This window comes from Solanum pennellii, chromosome 1, assembly GCF_001406875.1.
Source record: "Solanum pennellii chromosome 1, SPENNV200".
Lineage (NCBI taxonomy): Eukaryota > Viridiplantae > Streptophyta > Magnoliopsida > Solanales > Solanaceae > Solanum > Solanum pennellii.
Window position 1 is genome coordinate 102,352,704 of NC_028637.1, and position 21,161 is coordinate 102,373,864.

The 21,161-nt window shown below is 29.5% G+C and overlaps 2 protein-coding genes across 4 annotated transcripts; both read left to right on the forward strand.

Annotated features, from left to right (window-relative positions):
• Positions 1-10,304: 10,304 nt before the first annotated feature.
• LOC107008444 (protein FAR1-RELATED SEQUENCE 11) lies at positions 10,305-16,070 on the forward strand. Of its 3 annotated transcripts, none has more exons than XM_015207484.2 (4): positions 10,305-10,477; positions 11,661-12,671; positions 14,194-14,637; positions 15,163-16,070. In XM_015207484.2, the coding sequence occupies exons 1-4, from the start codon at positions 10,448-10,450 to the stop codon at positions 15,778-15,780; spliced, it is 2,103 nt and encodes a 700-aa protein (XP_015062970.1). In that variant the 5' UTR covers positions 10,305-10,447; the 3' UTR covers positions 15,781-16,070. The 3 variants fall into 3 exon arrangements, with proteins under 3 accessions (XP_015062970.1, XP_027773747.1, XP_015062971.1); XM_027917946.1 differs by having other exon boundaries at positions 10,306-10,477; positions 11,649-12,671; XM_015207485.2 differs by having other exon boundaries at positions 10,306-10,477; positions 11,704-12,671.
• Positions 16,071-16,802: 732 nt separating this feature from the next.
• LOC107002453 (COX assembly mitochondrial protein 1-like) lies at positions 16,803-19,342 on the forward strand. The gene is made up of 4 exons (XM_015200494.2): positions 16,803-16,953; positions 18,219-18,285; positions 18,620-18,724; positions 18,829-19,342. Exons 2-4 carry the CDS (start codon positions 18,241-18,243, stop codon positions 18,922-18,924), a joined length of 246 nt encoding a protein of 81 aa, XP_015055980.1. The 5' UTR covers positions 16,803-16,953; positions 18,219-18,240; the 3' UTR covers positions 18,925-19,342.
• Positions 19,343-21,161: the final 1,819 nt, after the last annotated feature.

Consider the following 21,161-nt stretch of genomic DNA (forward strand, 5'->3'; position numbering starts at 1 on the left):
ACATCTCTACTCGCTTTTTTATTATTGCCACGTGGTAAATGGACCCCACTACCGGTCGTGGGACAATGATGCTCCAGTTTTTTTTTATTCATAATTATTTAATTGATGTCTTATTTTGGGAAAAAATAATTAATGTTTTGCTAAGATGAGAATTAAATAAAGTTAATAAAATTTTAAGGAGGAAAAAGGATAGTATCTTTTCTTTAAAAAAAAGTTTAATATATCTTTTAATTTTGTTATTTGTTTATCGTTGTTATTAAATAATTCATATATATCCTATTGTTATAAGGGAAGTGCAAAAAAAAAAATTATTTTTTATTAAAAAAGATAAGTTGTGTCATGATATGTTTTAAATTATGTTATTGTATATTTTTTTATCTTTTTAATCAACGTTTAATTTGAATTTATTGTTTTGATGGATAAAATTATTTTTTTCACTTATGTTCTTGTAAAATTTATAATAGATGCCCCAAAAAATTATAAGTGCAACAAAGAAATTAATAATATAGCCGGAAAAAAATTGTTTTATTTTTTTTCTCTTTTTCTTATTCGCTGTTTTTTCTTATTATTTTTCTTATTCTTGCACTAAAATTAAAAAAATGAAATAAGAATAAGAAACTCAAGTAATGATAAGTAAGAAATTAAAAAAAAATTAATTTTTTTAAAATTAAAAATTGCAAATAATTTTATAAATTTTGCAACAGCAAGGATATGTCTGAGCTATTGACTACTTTTGTGATGATACAAATATATGAGTTGATTTTATAATTATAGAGAAATATAATAGATATTTTTATAATAAAGATATATCTAAGACTTTTTTTTTTAATGTTAGTGGTATTTTCGTGATACAATTATTGTTCTTGATGTTTATGGAATTATTAATATTTTGTTTGACAATTTTTTTTCTTACAAGGAATAAGTGTGACTTATATTAATTGGATATTATTGATTTACTAGTAAATATTGATTCTAATTCTAAAGTAAGAAGCAACACGCCAACATCTTAATTAAAAATTTGTTGATTTTGATTGAAGATTAATAAAATGTTTAAATATTACGTAGTAAATAATTATTCCAAGAAAGGAACAGTGGAGCTAACGTGGCTTAATTGAAAACAGGTGTGGAATAAAGTGACATAATTATAATTTTTTTTCTTTTAAAAAAAGTTGATTTATTTTAATTTGAAAAAAGGTGTCAATTTGTTGTAATTGTTAATTTCGTTAGTGTTTTTTATGTCCACTTGCTTTAATTTTCCAATATTCTTCCAATTTTAGTCAGGTAATTACTAGTTAATAACTTATTTATTTTTAGAAAAGTTAATTTCATTATTTATTAATTTAAATTAGATTAATTAAATTTTAATTAATATTTAAATATTTTTAATTTTTAATTTTTTAATATAAAAAAATAATATTTAATTCTTAAAAATAAATTATGACAAATATTTCGAAATGAGATATATAATTAAAAAATAAATATTTCATGTGCTAAAAACTGAACAGGTGAAATTTAACATGGTAGTTGACCCAAATTTGTTGAAAATCCTAACAAGTTTATTATATATTTTGCCTAAGGGATATCATATTAAATCATCGTAGTTTTTTTTTTTTTTCATGTGAAAATGGATTTTGTTAACAAAAAAAATCAAACAAGGGTTAATTATACCAAATTCAAATTATTTAAAGAATATAAATGTGCATGTGACATGAATATAATCATGAGTTGTCTTCCATTAACAAGGCATTATCATTCCCATTTTAGTGTAGCAATTTACTCTCTTAATTTATTTACTACTAAATACTAAAAAGTATATTTTCATTTGTATTTATTATTCTTAGCGTATAAAAGTATTTGTTTTATGCTTTATTTTTATTGTTAAATTATTTATTGATTTCTTATATTTAAATTAATTATCAATCGATACAGATATTTTGAGAAATCGATTATTATTCATAAATAAATATGTAAAATTCAAACTGAACAAATAAAAATATATGAAAAAATATATTTTAGTGTGAGATTATTTTGACATACATAATTATCTTTAAAACATGGAGCCTGTACAAATAGATTCCTAATACAATTAAATTTGATTTTACATTTAATATCGTTTTAGATTGACTTATTTTAGGTGTATTTAAGTCAAAATAATTTTCAAGTAGTTTTGAAGTGTTTGGATAAAATTAAAAAATGTTTAAAAGAATTTCTTTTAAAGCTAAAATAACAAAAATAAGTTAAAAGTCAAAAATCAAAAAACAATTCAAACAGACTCTTAGATTCAAAAAGTAGGTCCTTATAAATATTGATTTAAACTTTTTATCAAATGGTAATTATTATCCCAACATTTAGGACTTCAAAATTAACTTCCATCCTCATTTGATTTAGGCCAAATATTTAATTCTTCTAAACCAATATAATTAACCCTATATAAAAATAAATAAAAATACTACAAGCAAAAGCTACAACAGCTTTACTCTAAAATTAATTTATTTTAAGCAAACGAATGCGTAATGCAATTCAACTCAATTTTAAACTCAAATCCAATAAATTAAAGTTACGAATGGACAATAAATGAGGTTAATTATTTTTATTTTAGTATTAGTAAATAATTTATGGTAACTTATTTGGATGAAAATTTTTTTGACTTCTATAAATTGAAAATCATTCATTTTTACAAAATACAATAGCATTTATTGTGTAGTTTTTAAATGAAGTTTTATTGGAATATTATTCACGAAATAGTGTGTATATATATACCCTCCGTTTGAAAAAAAATGTATCTATTTTTTTTTAGTTAATTTCAGAAAGAATGACCTTTTTCATTTTTTGGCAACATTTTAACTTTAATTTTTCACGTGGCATGTTTAAGACCACAAGATTAAAGGACATTTTGATACATTTGCCATAACTTTAATTTAGAACCACAAGATTAAAAAGTATTCGTTCTTTTCTTAAACTCCGCAAGTCAAATTAGACCGTCCTTTTTAAAGTATATATATAATGCATGGTTAACTATTTATCAGTTTAACAATGACCAAGATTTGAAAATTCTTATTGTAATAAAATTATTGTACCAAAAGATTCCACTGGCGAAAAACACAGTGATGAGAATAATTGTTAGAAACCTGTGAAGCCCCTTCTCCTTATTGTACATATATATAAAAAAAATAATCTATTTTTTTATTTTAATTTTTTTTATTGCCATGTTGAAGCAAGAAAAAACAAATTTTCTTTTGTTATTTATAGAAATAATAATACGTTATTAGTATATATATGATTTTATGCAACTGGTGTCCGTATATTATTATACATATATTTGGCTTCTTGTGGATTTGAAATGAGATATTTTGAGTTTTATTTATCACATGGTCCATAAATTTATACTCTCTCCGTTTAAAAATAATTTTTCTATTTCCTTTTTAATTTATTTAAGAATAAATTCTTTCTTTTTTTTTAGTAATACTTTAGCTTTAACTTTTCACGTGGTATGTTTAATATCACAAAATTTAAAGATGTAAAGGCATTTTGATACATTTGACATAAAAAACCTTCTTTTTTTTTTTAAACTCCATTTCAAGTCAAACTAGGTCATCCTTTTGAAACAGAGGAAGAAGTTATTTTGTACCAAAATAAATAGTTAAAAAATCAATTCAACGACAAATTAATGAACAATGAATCAATAAGTCCATCTTTTTCCCCCTAAACTAGTTATATCAATTGTTTATATAAATTACTTAAAACTACATAAATTCGTTATTTGGTGCGTTTAATTTTGTGAATGAATAATTAAAAGGTAGTTTATCCATAATTAAAAAGAAAAAATTATAGCCGACAGTTTAAGACAATCAAACGTTGATAGTGACAAAAAAAAAATGAGTGACTTTTTAATGGTTGTGGAGTAGAGCCAAGGGAATAGAAAACAAATTATTTTATTTTATATAAAAAAAATGACAAGTTGACATAGAACACGATTACCTCGTGTGAGTCTACTAAAAATGCCACTAAATTTCCTATATTTATATTGTAGGATTTATCTTTTAATTAAAAAAAAATAAAAAAATTTCAAAAGTTTGAATTTAAGATATTTAATTAGGGCGAAAGAATTAATCATCTATTACGATTTATATTGATATATCATTATGTAAGTTTGATCGAACGTAATACTTTTAGTTCAAAATCTTATACTTTTTTTTAGTTATTCTATATGAGTGAATTATTTTGTTTAGAATTCAAAACCTCAAAATTGTAGAATTTTAGTTTTTGACTGAGTCTTCTGCCTACTGAGTCAATTGATGAAAATATTCTTCAAAAGAAAAAATTAAAATATCTTTTTGGCTCATAATATATATTTCCTTCGTAAGTTATTTATTTGTAAAAGTGTATATTATTGATTTAGAGTTTGTGCTAAAATTACTTATTTTATAAGTACTTTTAAAAAATAGCTTTTTAAAAACACTGTGTTTGCCTAATTCATTTTAAAAGCATTTTTATAAGTAAATTGTGTTTACCTAATTTTTTTTAAAAAAAGCTTTTGATAGTCGAATTACGATTAAGGACAAGTATTAATATACTTTTAATATTAAGATTATTTTAAAGAGAGAAATGGTTTAAACATATATTACAAAAAATTTAAATACTTTTTTATTCTTATTAAATTAAAATGTTCATATTCAAATTTTCAAACAATATTATATATTTTTTTAAAGGGTTGAAATCTTTAATTGTTATTTTTTTTTAATCTTACAAAAATATTGTTGTTTCCTTATTCAAAATAATACGTAAAATGTAATAGCATAATAGTACATAAACGTAAATTTATTAAAAATAAAGAATCAAATTTTTTAAAAGAAACATAACCAAACATATAGAGTTGTGAATATGGGCTAGCCCATTCTATCCGGTCAAATCCATACAGGCTTCGACATTTTAGGAAAAACTACATAAATTCATACATTTTAAAAAATAATTACTGATTTTAGCGATACTTTTTGTTTATTATCATTTATAACAATATTGTGATAAATCTGTAATATGTATTAAAAGTAAATTATGTATGCGATATATTTGAATTATAATTGTTTTTGAAATATATTATGTTTGTTTGGTAAAAAAAATTGTCATATTGTATTATAGTGTATTAAAATGTTTGATAAATGTATTATCCATCATTAAAACTTGTATTATATGTGAATAAAAAAATATTCTTTATAATATGTATTAAACTTGTATCATAAATGAATTAAGAGTGGTCAAGTGAAAAAAAAAATTTATTGCTATAACTGATAAATATTTTTTTATTATAGTATATTTATGTAAGTTCCCCAAAATTTTACGGGTCAGGCCAGGCTAGCCCCATTTTCGGTGTGGGTCAGAAAACGGTCGGCCCAACCCACAAGTACCTGGGCTACAGGCTTTGCGGGCCAGGCCACTTTTTTAAAAAATTATATTATTTTTAGAATTATTAAATTAAATTATAAATTATAAATTATAAATTTAAAAATATTATCATAAATATCGACAAAACAATATTACATGATGTTAAATGTTGCTAATTTTTTATCAAATCCACAATTAAAATTATTTTTATAATATTTATTAAGTTTTCTTGCAAGTAAAAATATAAATATCTAAATAGAAATATTAATTTAATTGTTTTGAGTTTGGACTCTCTTTAATTTTAAAATTATGTTATTTTTTAATTAATTTTTATTGGCCCAGGGGCCGGTCCTACCGATATTTCTCAAGCCCGACAAATCAGCAAACTTATTCAGGCCGGGCTAAAAAATCATTTTCTCAAATGGGCTCCAAAAATCATAGTCCAGCCCTATTAAATCTCGGGTTAGGACATATCGACCCGACAGACCTATCCCATATTGACGGCTCTAGAAACATATGAAATGTCTTAATTAATTATGGAAATAACATTTGTTCTATTTTTTGTAAGAATAATTTTTAGTTTTTACCAAAAGCAGAACTGTTTGTGCTTTCATTTAAAAACAGTTTGATTGGTTTGTCAAACACCTAACTTTTACAATAGCAAACATAAAAATCATATTTGTATGTTATAGTTATACTTTGCATAATTGTGCTCCATAGCAAACATAAATATGTATATTTCGCTATACATATACAAAAGAAAACAGTTGTATAATTTGTTTATGTTTTGGTATACATATACAAAGATCAACTGTATAATCTGTGTTTGTATAAAGCGAGAAAGAGAGAAAGACAATAGAAAACTGGGCAGAGAAATATCGTATTATTATAATCATAAGTGTATGGGACGACAATATATGCATTTATATATGTATATATAATTTTATATCGCCTTATACAAATACAAACGTAATGTATACATTTGTGTGTTGTATGAAGTGAAAGAGTCGAGTTAGGCGAGCGAAATCTGGGAGAGAGGAGAGAGGACAACGAAAATATATGTATATATACAATTTTCTCCAGTTTATACAAACACAAACGTATTTTATACATTTGTGTTTTGCATAAAAGTGAGAGAGGCGAGGGAGACTGCTAGCGAGAACGAGAGTGACGAGCGATATTCACCACGAAATAACAACAGTTTGCTATGGGGTACGAATAAATCAAACTATGTTTATTACATTTAATCTGAATTAATAGTTTGCTCTTATATATAATTTTTCTTTTTTTAAAAAAAATATTTTTTTTTCTTAGAATAAATACTTCTGAGCTCTAACAACATTGTCAAACTGACTCTTAGTAAAAAAATAAATATCAAAAATTTATTCTACTATGCACACCTTTAAATTGAACCATACAATATGTAAATTTAGATTTAATCGATATGAATATAAATATTAAAGGTCAAGTAATTAAAAATCAAAAGAAAAAATAGATTCAAGGGTAGGGATGTGCATTATTTTGGCCCTTGGGGTGCGATGAGACGTATGTGGTCCATAACGCTAATGGTAATTTTAATTCCTTTTATGCCATGGTAGGAATTGGCTATGACATTAGGTGATAGACTGATAGTGCTAATTCGTATAAAAAACTTTGTTTAATATATTATCAATTTTAATTTTATTGGATTAATATCTCATATGTCACTAAATGTTGAATAATCCACTCAAAAGTAATTCAATCATGAATAATTCACCTATAAAGCTACTCAACATTATTTTATAATGGTTGAGTTAATTTTTTTTATACCTCAAAAGTCACTCAACTATTGGTATTTCACTTTAAAAGCCACTAATGACCAAATCTAGTTAAATATGTTTTCATTAAATTTTGTTCAAAATGAAAATAAAGTTTAATGCCTTTCTGAGTGAATCAGTGAAATATCAATAGTTGATTGATTCTTGTGTTATAAAACTAGAATGACTTTCTATGTTGACCATTCAAAATTGAGTGATTTTCTGAGTAAATTATTCAAAGTTGAGTGACCACCTGAGTAATTATCTCCATTTTATTTCATTAAATGGGTAGAGATAGTCATCATTCAATGAAACTGAAGCAATGGCAAATTCATATTTGATTGGTCAAAAAATATCACACGATATATTTTCGTGATGTTTTGGTTTGACTTTCATGTTACTTATCTAACATATGCACGTAATTATTAATTTTTTTAATTTAATTTTACGTATCACGATTTATATATTTGAATTTTTAAATTAGACATCATCCAATGAATCATAGACTAAATACAATTAATTCATCACATATGACTTGATTTAATGGACTTCTCAGTAAATACAATTCTAAATTCAGTTCATTTATATAATTAATTACTAATTTATATTAATCCACAATAACTTTTTTTTTCTTTTTTTTTTGGTTGAAAATTCCATTTTTATATGCAACCATCAACAATCAATGGGCCTTTAATAAAAAACGATTTTAGCACTAAATCAGATTTGCATATGTAGCCCTATTTAAGTTATCATTTAAAAAATATTCAACATTTGCAATGTTATAAAATTTAGTTATTACACTAATCAAAGATTATGGATGGCACATCTATCAGTACTGCAGGTTTAGGTTATTTACGAGTGGCGCAAAAAATGATTTGATCGATAAATTGAATTGAAAAAATTGTTATGTATTTATTGATTGAAAAAATTACTTGAATGAATGTTTTTTAATAAATAATTACTGATTTTAGCGATACTTTTTATTTATTATCATAATATATAGCAATACTATATCAAATCTGCAATATGTATTAAAAGTGAATTAATTATGCAATTTATATGTATTATACCTATTTTTAAAAATATATTGTGCTTGTTTGGTAAGAAAGTGACACATTGTCTTATAAGGGGTCGTTTGGTAGAGAGTATTAGGAGAAATAGTCCAATTATTATGTGTGGTATTATTTAATACTATGTTTGGTAAGAATTTTAAGTTTGTATAATCAATCCATGGATTAGTTATACACCCTACATGGTATTCGAGGGTGTATAACTAATACCTTCCATTTGATGGTATTAGCTCTAATATCATGGGCTAATCTACGTAAAGACAAAAATACCCCCTCAAATCGTTTTGATCATTTTGTTTATTTTTCTTGATTTTATATTTTATACTAATAAATCTATTTAAATAAATTAGTTTACAAATTTTATTATTTAGATGTAATTTTTTTATTTCTAAAATATGAGTTATTTAATCTACTTGTTATTAATATAAAATATTATAATTCAAGTAATATGCTAATGTTGATGTACGAATTTAAGAACAATCCACAAGTCAAATATTGCCTCTTAACGGAGTCCATTAAATATTATACAAGTAATCTAAAACAAGAACATATCTATATCTATCTATCTATCTCTCTCTCTCTCTCTCTCTCTCTCTCTCTCTATATATATATATATATATATATATATATATATATAACATCTCGAATATAAAAATAGTTTAATTTATTTTGCTATATTTAATTTTTATTTTAATTTATGATAAGGAGTTTTTTAATTTATTGATAAAAAATGAAGTTCAATAAATTTTCTCTATAAATTATTATAGTTGTGTGATCTTTTGAGATATTAACTCCAATTTATTAAGATGACAAGTATTTACTCTCAAATAATTTAAGTGAGAAAATAGTGAACATAACAATAAAAAATTTTATTCTCCTAGCTAGTTAAAAACACAATAAAAAAAGATATTGTCCGTCAATTATCTACCTTGACTCAATTAATGAAATAGAAAATCCCATAGTAACTCAAGGGTATAATTGGATTTTTTTTGTAGAGTTTTGAACCACACACAAAACTAGGTAAGAAACAATGAACCAAATACTAGATGAAAATAATCCCTGTATTACTAATCCATGCATTACCAATCCCTGCATTACTAATCCATGCATTACTAATACTTGCATTATTGATTTTTATACCAAACGACCCCTATGTGTATTAAAATGTGTGATGAATGTATTATCCACCAATAAGTTGTATTATACGTGAATAATAAATTGTCTTTTGTAGTATGAATTAAAAATATATTAAAAGTGATAAAGTGAAAAAAATATTCTTGCTATAAATAATAAATATTTTTTATCTATAGCATATTTATGTAAGTTTTCCATATTGATTTTAGGTTGTTTAGTTTTAAATGATTTTGTAAATAGTTTTATTGGATTATCCGTTTGATTTTTGATTATGTGATTTTGATTAATGATTAAATTGATAAATCAATGAGATTATATTAAATTAAAATTATTATTTTACTCCTAATTATCTTACAATGAATTTAACATTTTGTCCATTATTTCTAAATTTTAGTATTACTTCTGGCCATAGATAACACACACTAGCCCCTCTATCCTTCTTGACACATTTTTTTTTTTCTCGACACAAAATAGTATTACTTTTTGTCTTCTCAATTTTAGATTTGAATGTAATCAGACAAACAATCAAAGTTGCTTTCTAAGTATATTAAATGAGTCTTAATATGGAATTTGAACAGTTATGTCTTAGATGGAAGTGATTAGTGTAAAAATTTGTATTACACTTTACTTTTTGGTACTATTACTATTTTTATGAACATCGTGTATATATAATCATACAAGTATTTACTTATTAACTAAACCAAAATTCAAATTATTAAAAATTAATAATTAATAATAATATTGATTCTATAAATCAAATCGAATCGAATCGAACCGACCGAGATTAACGATCTACTATTAAATCTTCGAGAGGAACTGTCCGGTTATTTTCTCAAAATTTTAAACCATATAAAAACGACGCCGTTTGTTAACAAAATAGAACAATTCCCTTAAACGTGCGCCGCGGTATAAAAAGGTCACATCACATACCTGCGCAAATTAGGGTTCTTTCTCCACTTTTAAACATGTTCTTCTCCCAAACAAAACTCCCAACGGACAATCAAAAACCACAATTTCTTCAGCAGCAGCTTCATGGATGAACAAAATCATTGAAAGTTGATGCTTTAGATGAATCGTTTGGTTCATTTCTCTGATTCTGTAAGTAATGCTGAATTTTTCGGTGCTTTGATCAATGCTTGAACTGCATTACATCGAATTCTAAAATCAAACTTTTTATTTATACGAATGATTTTTGTGAATATTATAGAGTTATATTACACTCGGACTTGGTTGATTATCAAAATGTATGTAAAAGTTGAGTTGATTGTAGATTTTATGAGTTTTTTATTAGGTCTCTCTATACATTGTGAATATTTTTTAGGATCAAGTGTATACGATTGTGATAGTTAAATCGACTATTTCAAATTCACCATCAAACTGAGAGTTTGGGGAGGCTAGAGTGTTTGCAGACCTTACCCTTGCCCTAGAGCTGCAGAGGTTGTTCATGATAGATCCTCGTCTCAAGGAAAAATAGTCCTTAGCAGTTCCGAAAAACAACATATAGTAATAGAACAGAAACTACAACAAAACAATATGATGATTGAGATATAAGTAATTAATTGATAATAATATAAATCGAAGGATAAGAAATTAAAGGAGCAATATTATGACTATTAATATGATTTGACATGACAATGTGCTGCTACCTATTATCCTTATATCCTAATCCGTGACCTCCACACCCTTCTATTCCAAATTTACTGATTGCTTTATATGTTGGAAGTTCTTTTGACTCACCAATTTACATCGTGGGAAACTGTGTGCAGTCAATGAACAGGCATACATGTGTATCCGTGTGTGTGTGTGAATATATAGTTAAAACGGGGGCCTATACTCCTAAACTTTTTGTCCTTTGGAAATACTAGTGGTTGATAGACATTACATCTATATTATTTGAATTTAGACAGAGAGTCAAAGTAAACTTCTTTGTTGATTTTTGAGTGGAGTTAATGGGGAAAAACGGTAAATAGAATGTGAAAGTTAATGTAATAATCTGTTTCAAGTGGTCTATTCTGTATTTCTTTGTTTATGCGTATGAGTGTCTACTAGTGTCATGATATGAGCTGCTATGTTAGTCTTTTCCCAAATGAACTCTGAGTTGTTCAATTAGTGCTTCTAATGGCTTCCGATTTGTTCTATATTTAGTTAAACTATGTCTTATGTATCTATATTACCAGTAACATAATTTATTTCTGTATATATATTGTAACATATTAAACACAACCATTTTGTTGAACTCTTACATTATCTGCGTGACTTAAAAAATTAGACATGGTTCTAGGTTTGTATTGAGCAGTATCTTGACAAGTTTATAATGTCTGAAGAGGCTGGGCACATGATGGGGCTTTATGGTGATCCCTCGGATCAGAGATCTCTATCTTTGGATGATACAAGCAGCACTGAGGAATCACCCGATCAAACAAGGCTGTCTCTGGAGACAACTAATGATGCCGTTCCATATATAGGACAAAGATTTCCCAATCATGATGCTGCTTATGAATTCTATGCTGAATTTGCGAAAGGCTGTGGCTTTTCAATCAGGCGTCACCGCACAGAAGGGAAAGCTGGTGTCGGCAAAGGACTTACAAGACGCTATTTTGTTTGCCATCGTGCAGGCAACACTCCTGTCAAAGCTGCTAACGATAGTAAGCCTCAGAGGAACAGAAAGTCCTCCCGTTGTGGATGCCAAGCGTATATGCGAATAAGCAAGACAACCGACTTAGGAGTGCCTGAATGGAGAGTGACTGGTTTCATGAACCACCATAATCATGAACTTCTAGAGCCAAATCAAGTACGCTTTCTTCCTGCATATCGCAGCATATCAGATGCAGACAGGAACCGGATTCTAATGTTTGCTAAAACAGGAATTTCAGTGCAGCAAATGATGAGGCTTATGGAGCTAGAGAAGGGTGTGGAACCAGGCTATTTGCCATTCACTGAGAAGGATGTCAGAAATTTGCTGCAGTCGTTCAGGAAGGTGGATCCTGAGGATGAAAGCATAGACTTGTTGAGAATGTGTAGAAACATTAAGGAAAAGGATCCCAATTTCAAGTATGATTTTTCACTAGATTCCAACAACAGATTGGAAAATATTGCATGGTCATATGCTTCATCCATCCAGTCATATGACATTTTTGGTGATGCTGTGGTCTTTGATACAACTCATCGGTTGACTGCTTTTGACATGCCACTTGGGATATGGGTTGGAGTGAACAACTATGGTATGCCATGCTTCTTCGGTTGTGTTCTTCTTCGAGAGGAAAGTTTAAGATCCTACTCTTGGGCGTTGAAGGTAAAAGCAGGAATGTACAATTTCATGCTGCTGATTTCTGAACCATTGGCTTACTTTGAGGCCTTCACTTTTACTCATATCCCTACCTTTCTTTCAAAACCGCAACTCCCCACCCTCTCCAGTACTGGAAAAAGAAAAAAAATGATTGAAAATAAACACAGAATATGGTTGAAATATTTTATGCATATGACATTTGGATATCTATACTAACTGTCTATTCAAATTCTTGTTATGATTCATAACATGTCTGGTCAGATTTTCCATGCTTCTAGGTAAGTAACAGTGACTATCTGCAAGATCATACTCTATAAATACTACGACTGCAACAGTTACGCTTCAGTGAAAAGCAAGTTGGGATTAACTATATGAATCCTCATTGAACCTGCCACTCCATTTAAGCTCATCTTAGGCCCATTTTTCTTTATATTTTGTTGATAACCTAGAAACCCAAGGGTCAGTATCACACGGTATAGAACTGGTGGATAATAGGCATTTTTCTATATTCCCTAGTGGCATATGAATCTTAGATAGGACCGGAACTAATAAATGTCGCCTATATAGATCTCTTTCTCTCTTGTGCTCTCTCTTGTGTGGATTCTAAGAGTTTGTAGGTCTTTCATGACAGTTTCCTCATGTGATTTTAGGTCTACCTAGTACCCTCTTTAACACCTTCACTCCACCATAGTTTTGCACCTATGAAGTTATCTTTGATGTGTGCTACTCGTACCTTTTGTCGAATGTGGCTATTTCTTATCTTGTATGAGTACACATTCAACTTAGCATTCACACCTCAGCTACACTCATCTTGTGAATATGTTCGACGTTACCGACCCAACATTCACTCTCATATACTCCCTTCATTCATAAATACTTGTCATGTTTTTTCTGCACACCCCTTAAATAAACATTAAATAGAGGGTAATTTGACTAGATTATCCTTATTTACTTATCCTGTCTATTGAATACTTCTTTCTTTTGCACCATACAAATAACTAATTATGTTTTTGTTTTTAAAAATGAAACTATTGTGGATCATCTATTTTTAGTAAGGATGACAAGTATATTTAAGAACGTAGAGTAACATTGTTGGTATTATAAAAATTAGACTATGCAAGTGTTTAAGGAAATTCGGATATATCTCCTTGAAAAATAAATTGAACATATATGGGCTTGCAATAATGGAAATATGTCTTGAAAGGGCAAGAATCATTAATGGTTTTAATAAATAGTTTCTATTAGGAAAATGCTTGCTGTAACATTTTTTTTTTTGGCAGATCGGATAATATTGATATGACTTATCGCAGTTAATACTGTTTAGCTTTTGTGGTACTAACATTTGGATATAGGAATATTTTAAAGCCTCTCAGCTTACTATCCGCTCCTGCTCCAATTGAAGGAGAAAAGAAAATTTGAGAAAAAGAGGAGAATATGCAAGATAAATATGCCATGGTGTCAACAAATGAGTATATTAACAGTTTTTGAGAATCTCTGTTGATACTTTGTATGTTTTCTAATGTGTAAGGTTTTCTTGGCGTTCATGAATGGGAAGGCTCCACAAACAGTACTAACTGATCAAAACATGTGTCTCAAAGAGGCGATTAACTTGGAGATGCCCACGACTAAGCACGCCCTTTGCATCTGGCTTGTTGTAGCAAAGTACCCATCATGGTTTAATGCTGTTTTAGGAGAGCGCTACAACGAGTGGAAGGCTGAGTTTAACCGACTCTATAATTTGGAATCTGTGGAGGACTTTGAGTTGGGTTGGAGAGACATGGTGAACTCATTTGGACTGCATACAAACAGGCATATTGCCAGTCTATTTGCCTTGAGATCACTGTGGGCACTGCCATACCTTAGGAGCCACTTTTTTGCCGGTATGACCACAACAGGCCACTCAAAGTCAATAAATGCTTTTATCCAACGGTTTCTGAGTGCACAAAGCCGGCTAGCACATTTTGTGGAACAAGTATGTTATCTAGACCTTAATTGTGCTCCTGTTTATTTTTACTGGTTGTGGTAGAATGTTCTTAAAGTGCCAACCAAATAAACTCTTTTGACCACTTCAGAGCCAGATGAAGGTTAGGGACTTGATATGCCAGGTGAAGCTTGATATCGGCTACAACGCCAACAAAGTTACTCATAATGTTAAAATTGGCAGGATATTTGAACACTGCTTGCTTCCTGATAATCCTTACTCTCAAGTATCAGGAAGAAAATTGTCAGTCATGACGATTGTCATGAATGCCGTTACTACTATCCCGCTTGTTCCTTCCCACTCCTCCCCTTTCCCCTTGAGTTATTTTAGGTTAGTTTTATTCACACTTTACTTGATGGAGGTGTATAGGAAACATGAGGTTATTACTGAAATGTTACAAATGGGCCTATAGTTGAAAAGTTAGCATGTATACTGCAACCTCTCATGATGGTTGATCATATGTTTTTACTGAGTAAAAGTGATCTCCATTCTGAATTACATAGTGTTGATTATCAGGTTGCTGTTACAGTTGATTTCAAGGATCAAACAGGAGAGCAGCAGACTATGCAGCAAAATCTACAAAATATATGCCTTAAAACAGGTGCTCCCATGGAAGCGCATGCTGCTACAGTTTTGACACCATTTGCATTCTCTAAGCTTCAAGAACAACTTGTTTTGGCTGCCCATTATGCATCATTCCAGATGGAAGATGGTTTCCTTGTCCGGCATCATACAAAACTTGAGGGCGGACGGAAAGTTTACTGGGTTCCAAGAGAGGGCATCGTAAGCTGCAGCTGCCATCAATTTGAGTTCTCTGGAATTCTTTGTCGCCATGCTCTCCGTGTTCTTTCAACAGGAAATTGCTTCCAAATACCAGAGAGATATCTGCCACACCGGTGGCGACGAATCAGTACACCAGCAACAAAAGCTCTTCAGAATACTCAAAGTGATCACACTGAGAGGGTTCAGTTATTGCAGAGTATGGTTTCTACTCTAGTAACAGAATCAGCAAAGTCAAGGGAACGTCTTGACATTGCAACAGAGAACGTTTCAATCCTTTTATCGAGGATAAGAGAACAACCAATTAGTTCACAAGGTATTAGAGAGTCATCCTCAAATCAGAGAAATCTCTGATTATAGACAAATAGTTTGATTACATCCAGTATTCTTGTAGAAAATAGGGACATAAGAGATGAAAGTGGGGAAACTTGTCTAGCTAGTGTATAAAGAGTTGGGAGCTGGCTTGATACCCTTTATATGACCATATTTGCAGATTATAATTTTACTAAATCTGTGGGAAAAACATGAAAAAGGCAATATTTTTTTGTTTGCTTTAGATGGAGTTGTTTTTGCATTGAAATTGAAAGAAATCTCTTTCAATAACAAGGGAAAAAAGAAAACCAATTTTTCATGTTCTCAGCAGTATTACTAGTTTGTTTGTTTTTTAATATAATCATTTGGTATTTCGTACTCATTGATAGATTACTCTTTCAATAATCTGTTATGTTTAGTTGTAACTATTTCTTTTGTGCAAAAATACAAGTCTTAGTCTTTTTTAAAGCAAAGTTTGGGGGCGTAAACGATTTTCAGCCCTTTTTCAAATTGTAATATAAGTTAATCAATTGCCATAAACATTTGATTTACACTTCTAAAAATACTGTGTTCCACATTACCAAAAATATTAGTAATACAAAATTATACGTAAATTTACAAAATTAAGATAGATATAATTATAATAATTCCATTTTGTCCTTGACTCCTTAGTGCTTCCTCTTCCTTTGTGTCCACTTTTAAATTGACAGATCAATTAAGAAAATAATTATTCAGATAATAAATTTATTAATTTATCTCTATTAATTATAAAATTGATTAATTAAGAATTTAAGATTTTCAAAAAATTTTATCTTTTTTTCAAAGTAATTAATTGAGAATTTAATATATAATTTTTTAAAATTAAAATAGACAAGTAATTAGAAAATAGATAGATAGAAAATATAAATATTATAAAGTTTCAACAAAATTAGAACCTTATAAAAGAAAAAATGAATAATAAACAGAGATTTATGGAGTAATTGACAAAAAGTATTCATGCGGAATTAATTAATCTTCAATTATAAAGTATACTACATAAATTTTAGGGAAAATAAAGTAGAGGATTGAAACATTCCACATGTATAAAAAAAGAAATCAAATATCCCCAAATACTATTTAAGGGTAAAAGTCAAGAATCGGATCCCTAATTTTATCTGCAGCCCCGTTCTCTCCAGCGCCGGCGTTCCACCGCTACCTCCGTTCTTCTCCGATCAGGTAATTCTTACTTTGCCTTCTTTGTATACGTATTAGAGATTTATCTTAGTTCAGTATATGAAATTTTAGTCTCTAAAACTTGATCACTGTCATAAGCACCAGTTCTTCATTAATGGAATCTGAAATTCTAGGCCTTTTCGCTACAGTTGAATTTACTGGTAATAAATTATTGAGTCTATTTCGTGGGAATTGTTTTCTTTCATTTGGCTATGTAAGCAATAAGTGTCAAAAATGTTTGGCGGTTGATCAACCCTGGCAATACTTACATTTAGAAAGCTTGTGGATTAATGTCGCTACAGTTGGACAATTGCAATCTACTTCTGCTAAAGTCAAAAGTTTCGGGCAATACTTACCTTTAGAAAGCCCGTGGATTAGTGATTACTTGACTATTGACCAACCTTGGCAATACCCAAAAGCATTAGCTCATCTCACTATGATGATGCTAATTTCTGATGAGGTAGTTTATGATCCTCCTTTGTCAAATAAATTCTGACAAATTATACATGTTTTATTCAAGGAATTAATAGTAGGGAAAAACATTTCAATCAATGGACGCGTTGAGTGAAAATTATGGCTATCTGTCATGATTAATGGGATACAACTTTCACTGTGTTCGTTTTTGAGAAGGTTCAATAGATTGGACTAGTCAATTTACGTGTTTTTGCTTTAATAATTTGTTGTATTGTTGATCAATGCAAAGTAAGCCATGATTGGATGCAGAAATTAATGTTTAGTTAAAAATGAGCTGCAAAAATGAAGTTAAGTAGAGTAAAAGACAGAAAATATGAAGTGCATTTGCAGAATCTATTGGATGTGGAATATATGGTGCAACGGGTTTGTTAAATCAGCATAAAAGGGGACAGTTGAAAATAAGGAATGTTGTCTGAAATGCTTTTACCGAATGGGGTTATGCATGGTTATAGAAGTTTAGGTTACTTTATCGCAATGCTCTTTGGATTTTGGTGAAAGGATATGTAATTAACTTGAAAAAGGATACCTTTTATTGTTGTAGGTGTAACTATCCCCAACCGTAATTCACTTAATGCCTGGGAATTTTCACCATTATCCGTTATTTATCAAGAATCCAGTACCTGACTTCTATTTGTAACAACAACTGGCTTTTTTGCTTTCTTCTCTTTTTTTTTTTCAAAATGCAAACTGTTTCCTGATGCTTCACACTTTTCTATTGTTTCTTTTTCTTTATGTTTCTCTTACTTCACGGAGAAGGGGCTATATTTATTTGAAAATTTTTCCTACTTCTATAGGTTTTGAACTCAAGGGAAGAAGATGCATCCACCATTGACTCTACATAGACACCCTTTATGTGCTGATGTAAGTTTCTCACATTGCTAAATTAGATTATTTATCTTGTGCTTTTGAAGCGCTGTCTTTGCATGTGTTTATTTGCATTGACATGCTATGTTTCTCGGACTCTTCAAAATGTCAACGGGTGCGTGTCGAATTGGCCAAAAGTATTGTATTTTTGGAGAATACGACACGGGTGTGACATCAAAAGTGAAGAGTCGGTGCAACTTAGTTGACATGTAGTCTCGTCGTGTGTATATCATGGTTGTAGATTAATTTGTTCTTTTTATTTGTTTATTTCAAAAAATAATTGCCAAAACATCTCAAATAAACTAAAGATGGCTACGTCGCCGTGGTGCAGATAATTGAAGAGTTTCAGAAGTGTCATACAGACCACCCACTAGGGAAATTCCTTGGGCAATGCACAGAACTGAAAGTAAAGCTTGACCGGTGCTTTAGGCAGGAAGTAAGGTTTCTTATTTAGCTATTCGGAAATTATATGTCTTTGGAAACATGTCTTTGGTGTTCCTCATGTATGAGCCATTAAAAGAATATGATGTCCTTCTGCAGAAAGCTATAAAGAGGAAAGCAAATTTTGAACAGAGCAAGAAGTTGAAAGAGAGGCTTCAGGCTTACAGGAAAGAAGCTGCTGAAATGCAATCTTGAATCTGATAATAGTTATGTTGACAAGACACTGTTGTGCAAGATTTCAACACGCGAAGGAAAGCTTAATGGCTGGGATTTATCAGAGAAAGATTGGTGAATAGAATTGTCGTTCGTCTATTCTGTTGTTTTCGTCGATCTCCATTATTTAAGTTAGTTAAAGTGAAATAAGATGTATAGACACAAGAATTGTAGCAACTTATCAGACCATTCAATTTTGGTGCCTGGAAAATGTCAAACATCAAAATACTGAAATGATTGTGTGAACTGATAGAAGGTTCCTGGTGGGAGGTAGCTACCCTTTTAGTATTAGTTGAGGTGCGTGCAAGCTGATTCTAGCACGCAATTTTCGGAAAATTATAGAAGTGCAGTAGCTTGATTCTTTTGAGTTTTATCTTACCTTTCTGTTACCTGTTTTGAATTGTGGAAAGAGGTCCTACGTGAGAATAAACATAGATCTTGTCTGGATATTTTAAGACAAAGCAAATGTGAATTGTTCTAATACAAGCTGTAAGTCAAGTTTCTTCTTTATTTTTGAAACTTGGAGGCTGGAGTGCATACTAAACTCTAAACTTGTGTTAATGGCCAGTTGGATGAACATTTGCCAAGAATTTGCTCCACAAAAATAGAGTTTCTGTAGGATGGCCAATTGATATTTAAATGGACTCTTGCTGTTACTTATCCAACACTATTTCTATTCCTTTAAAAAAAAAAATTGACTAGTAACTCTTAATGTTGTAACACACAATGGAGGTTTGAGAGTTCCAAATTTGTTTCTATTTTAGAGGTTTACAGGTGGTGAATTAACACCAGTTCTAGCATCTAATCTAAGGATGTGAACTAGTCATCAATGAAGTGGTTGAGAACCATGAGGTCTCAGATTCAATTCTGTTGAGACAAAAAACACTAGGTCATTCTTCTCATTTGTCCTAGCCTTGGTGGACATAATTATTTGGTACTTGTTGCTGGTGGAAATTAGATATTGTTATTGGTGGGAGATGGAATGTATCAACAGAAATTAGTCGAGTTACTAAAAGCAAATATAAAATGCCAAAATTGGGACATATACAAGTGTTGTAGGTCTCTATGGTGGTATCACATGTCCACAGAGAAACTTTCATGGCTTAATACAGAATCTTACTATTCAAATTTTGAAGTTCAATATGTCAAAGCTTAACACATCATTTTTCACACAAAGGATAAGATATATAATATCAATATACATGAAATTCTAGACCCCTATATAATATCAAGAATGCAATGAGTTTAGTCTTGGAAGGTAAAAAATTTAACTCACCAAATTTTAATATTGGATTTATTCAGTCTTTGGTTTCTATCTAACCAAATCTTTGTTCCCTTCATAAGCTAAATTATCTTTGTTGATAGTGTCAAAGGAAAATGAAAAGGATTAGAAATTAATCTGATTTGGATTAGCAGATATGTTTTTTTTTTTTTGCCAAATAATGTTGCATAAAAAGAAAATATTATACCTATCATACGTGGATCTAACTCAACTGTAAAAGCTAACCCATGAGGAGAGGATTGTCAAATCTATATAAGTAGACCTTCAATCAATTTTCCAACCAATGTGAGACTTTTACTCACTTTAATACTCCCTTCATGCTCAAGCCGTTCAACTGTAGCGTGGACTAAGAGCTTAATAAGAATGGAGTTGGCTCTGATACCCATATGAAAATATGACATCTAGATTAACTAAATTTCAAAGATTAGCTCATAAAAGAGAATTATCTAAGTTCATATAAGTAGACCACCAATTCATTTTTCAATCTAAAATCCCCCAATAAAATTAAATAGCGTCACTCCTTTTGTAGTGTTTGGAAGACTCATAAATATTCCAAAAAAGTATTCAAATTGCATTTTACATTGTTTTCTATTTTCCCCTTTTGTTTTCCTTTGAAATAATAGATACAAGTTTAAAGTTACTTGGGGAATTACGTGTTTAAAAAATAGAGCATGTTTTAAGAAATTTTCTTTGATTAGTAAGTTTTTTTTTTTTTTTAAATTATATTAATTTCAATATTTGCTTTCCTAACATGTGTTTGATACGACATGATTGTCGTAGAAAAATTACTGATCTCCAATTATCACTTGTTCTTTCTAAGTAAGAAAGTAACATATTTCGTTTATGAATTGATCATGTGTTACATGCAAGTTGACCGCACGTCATGATTTATGTCCGTTATAATAGAAAAAATGTTTTTTCAATTGAGAGGACACAC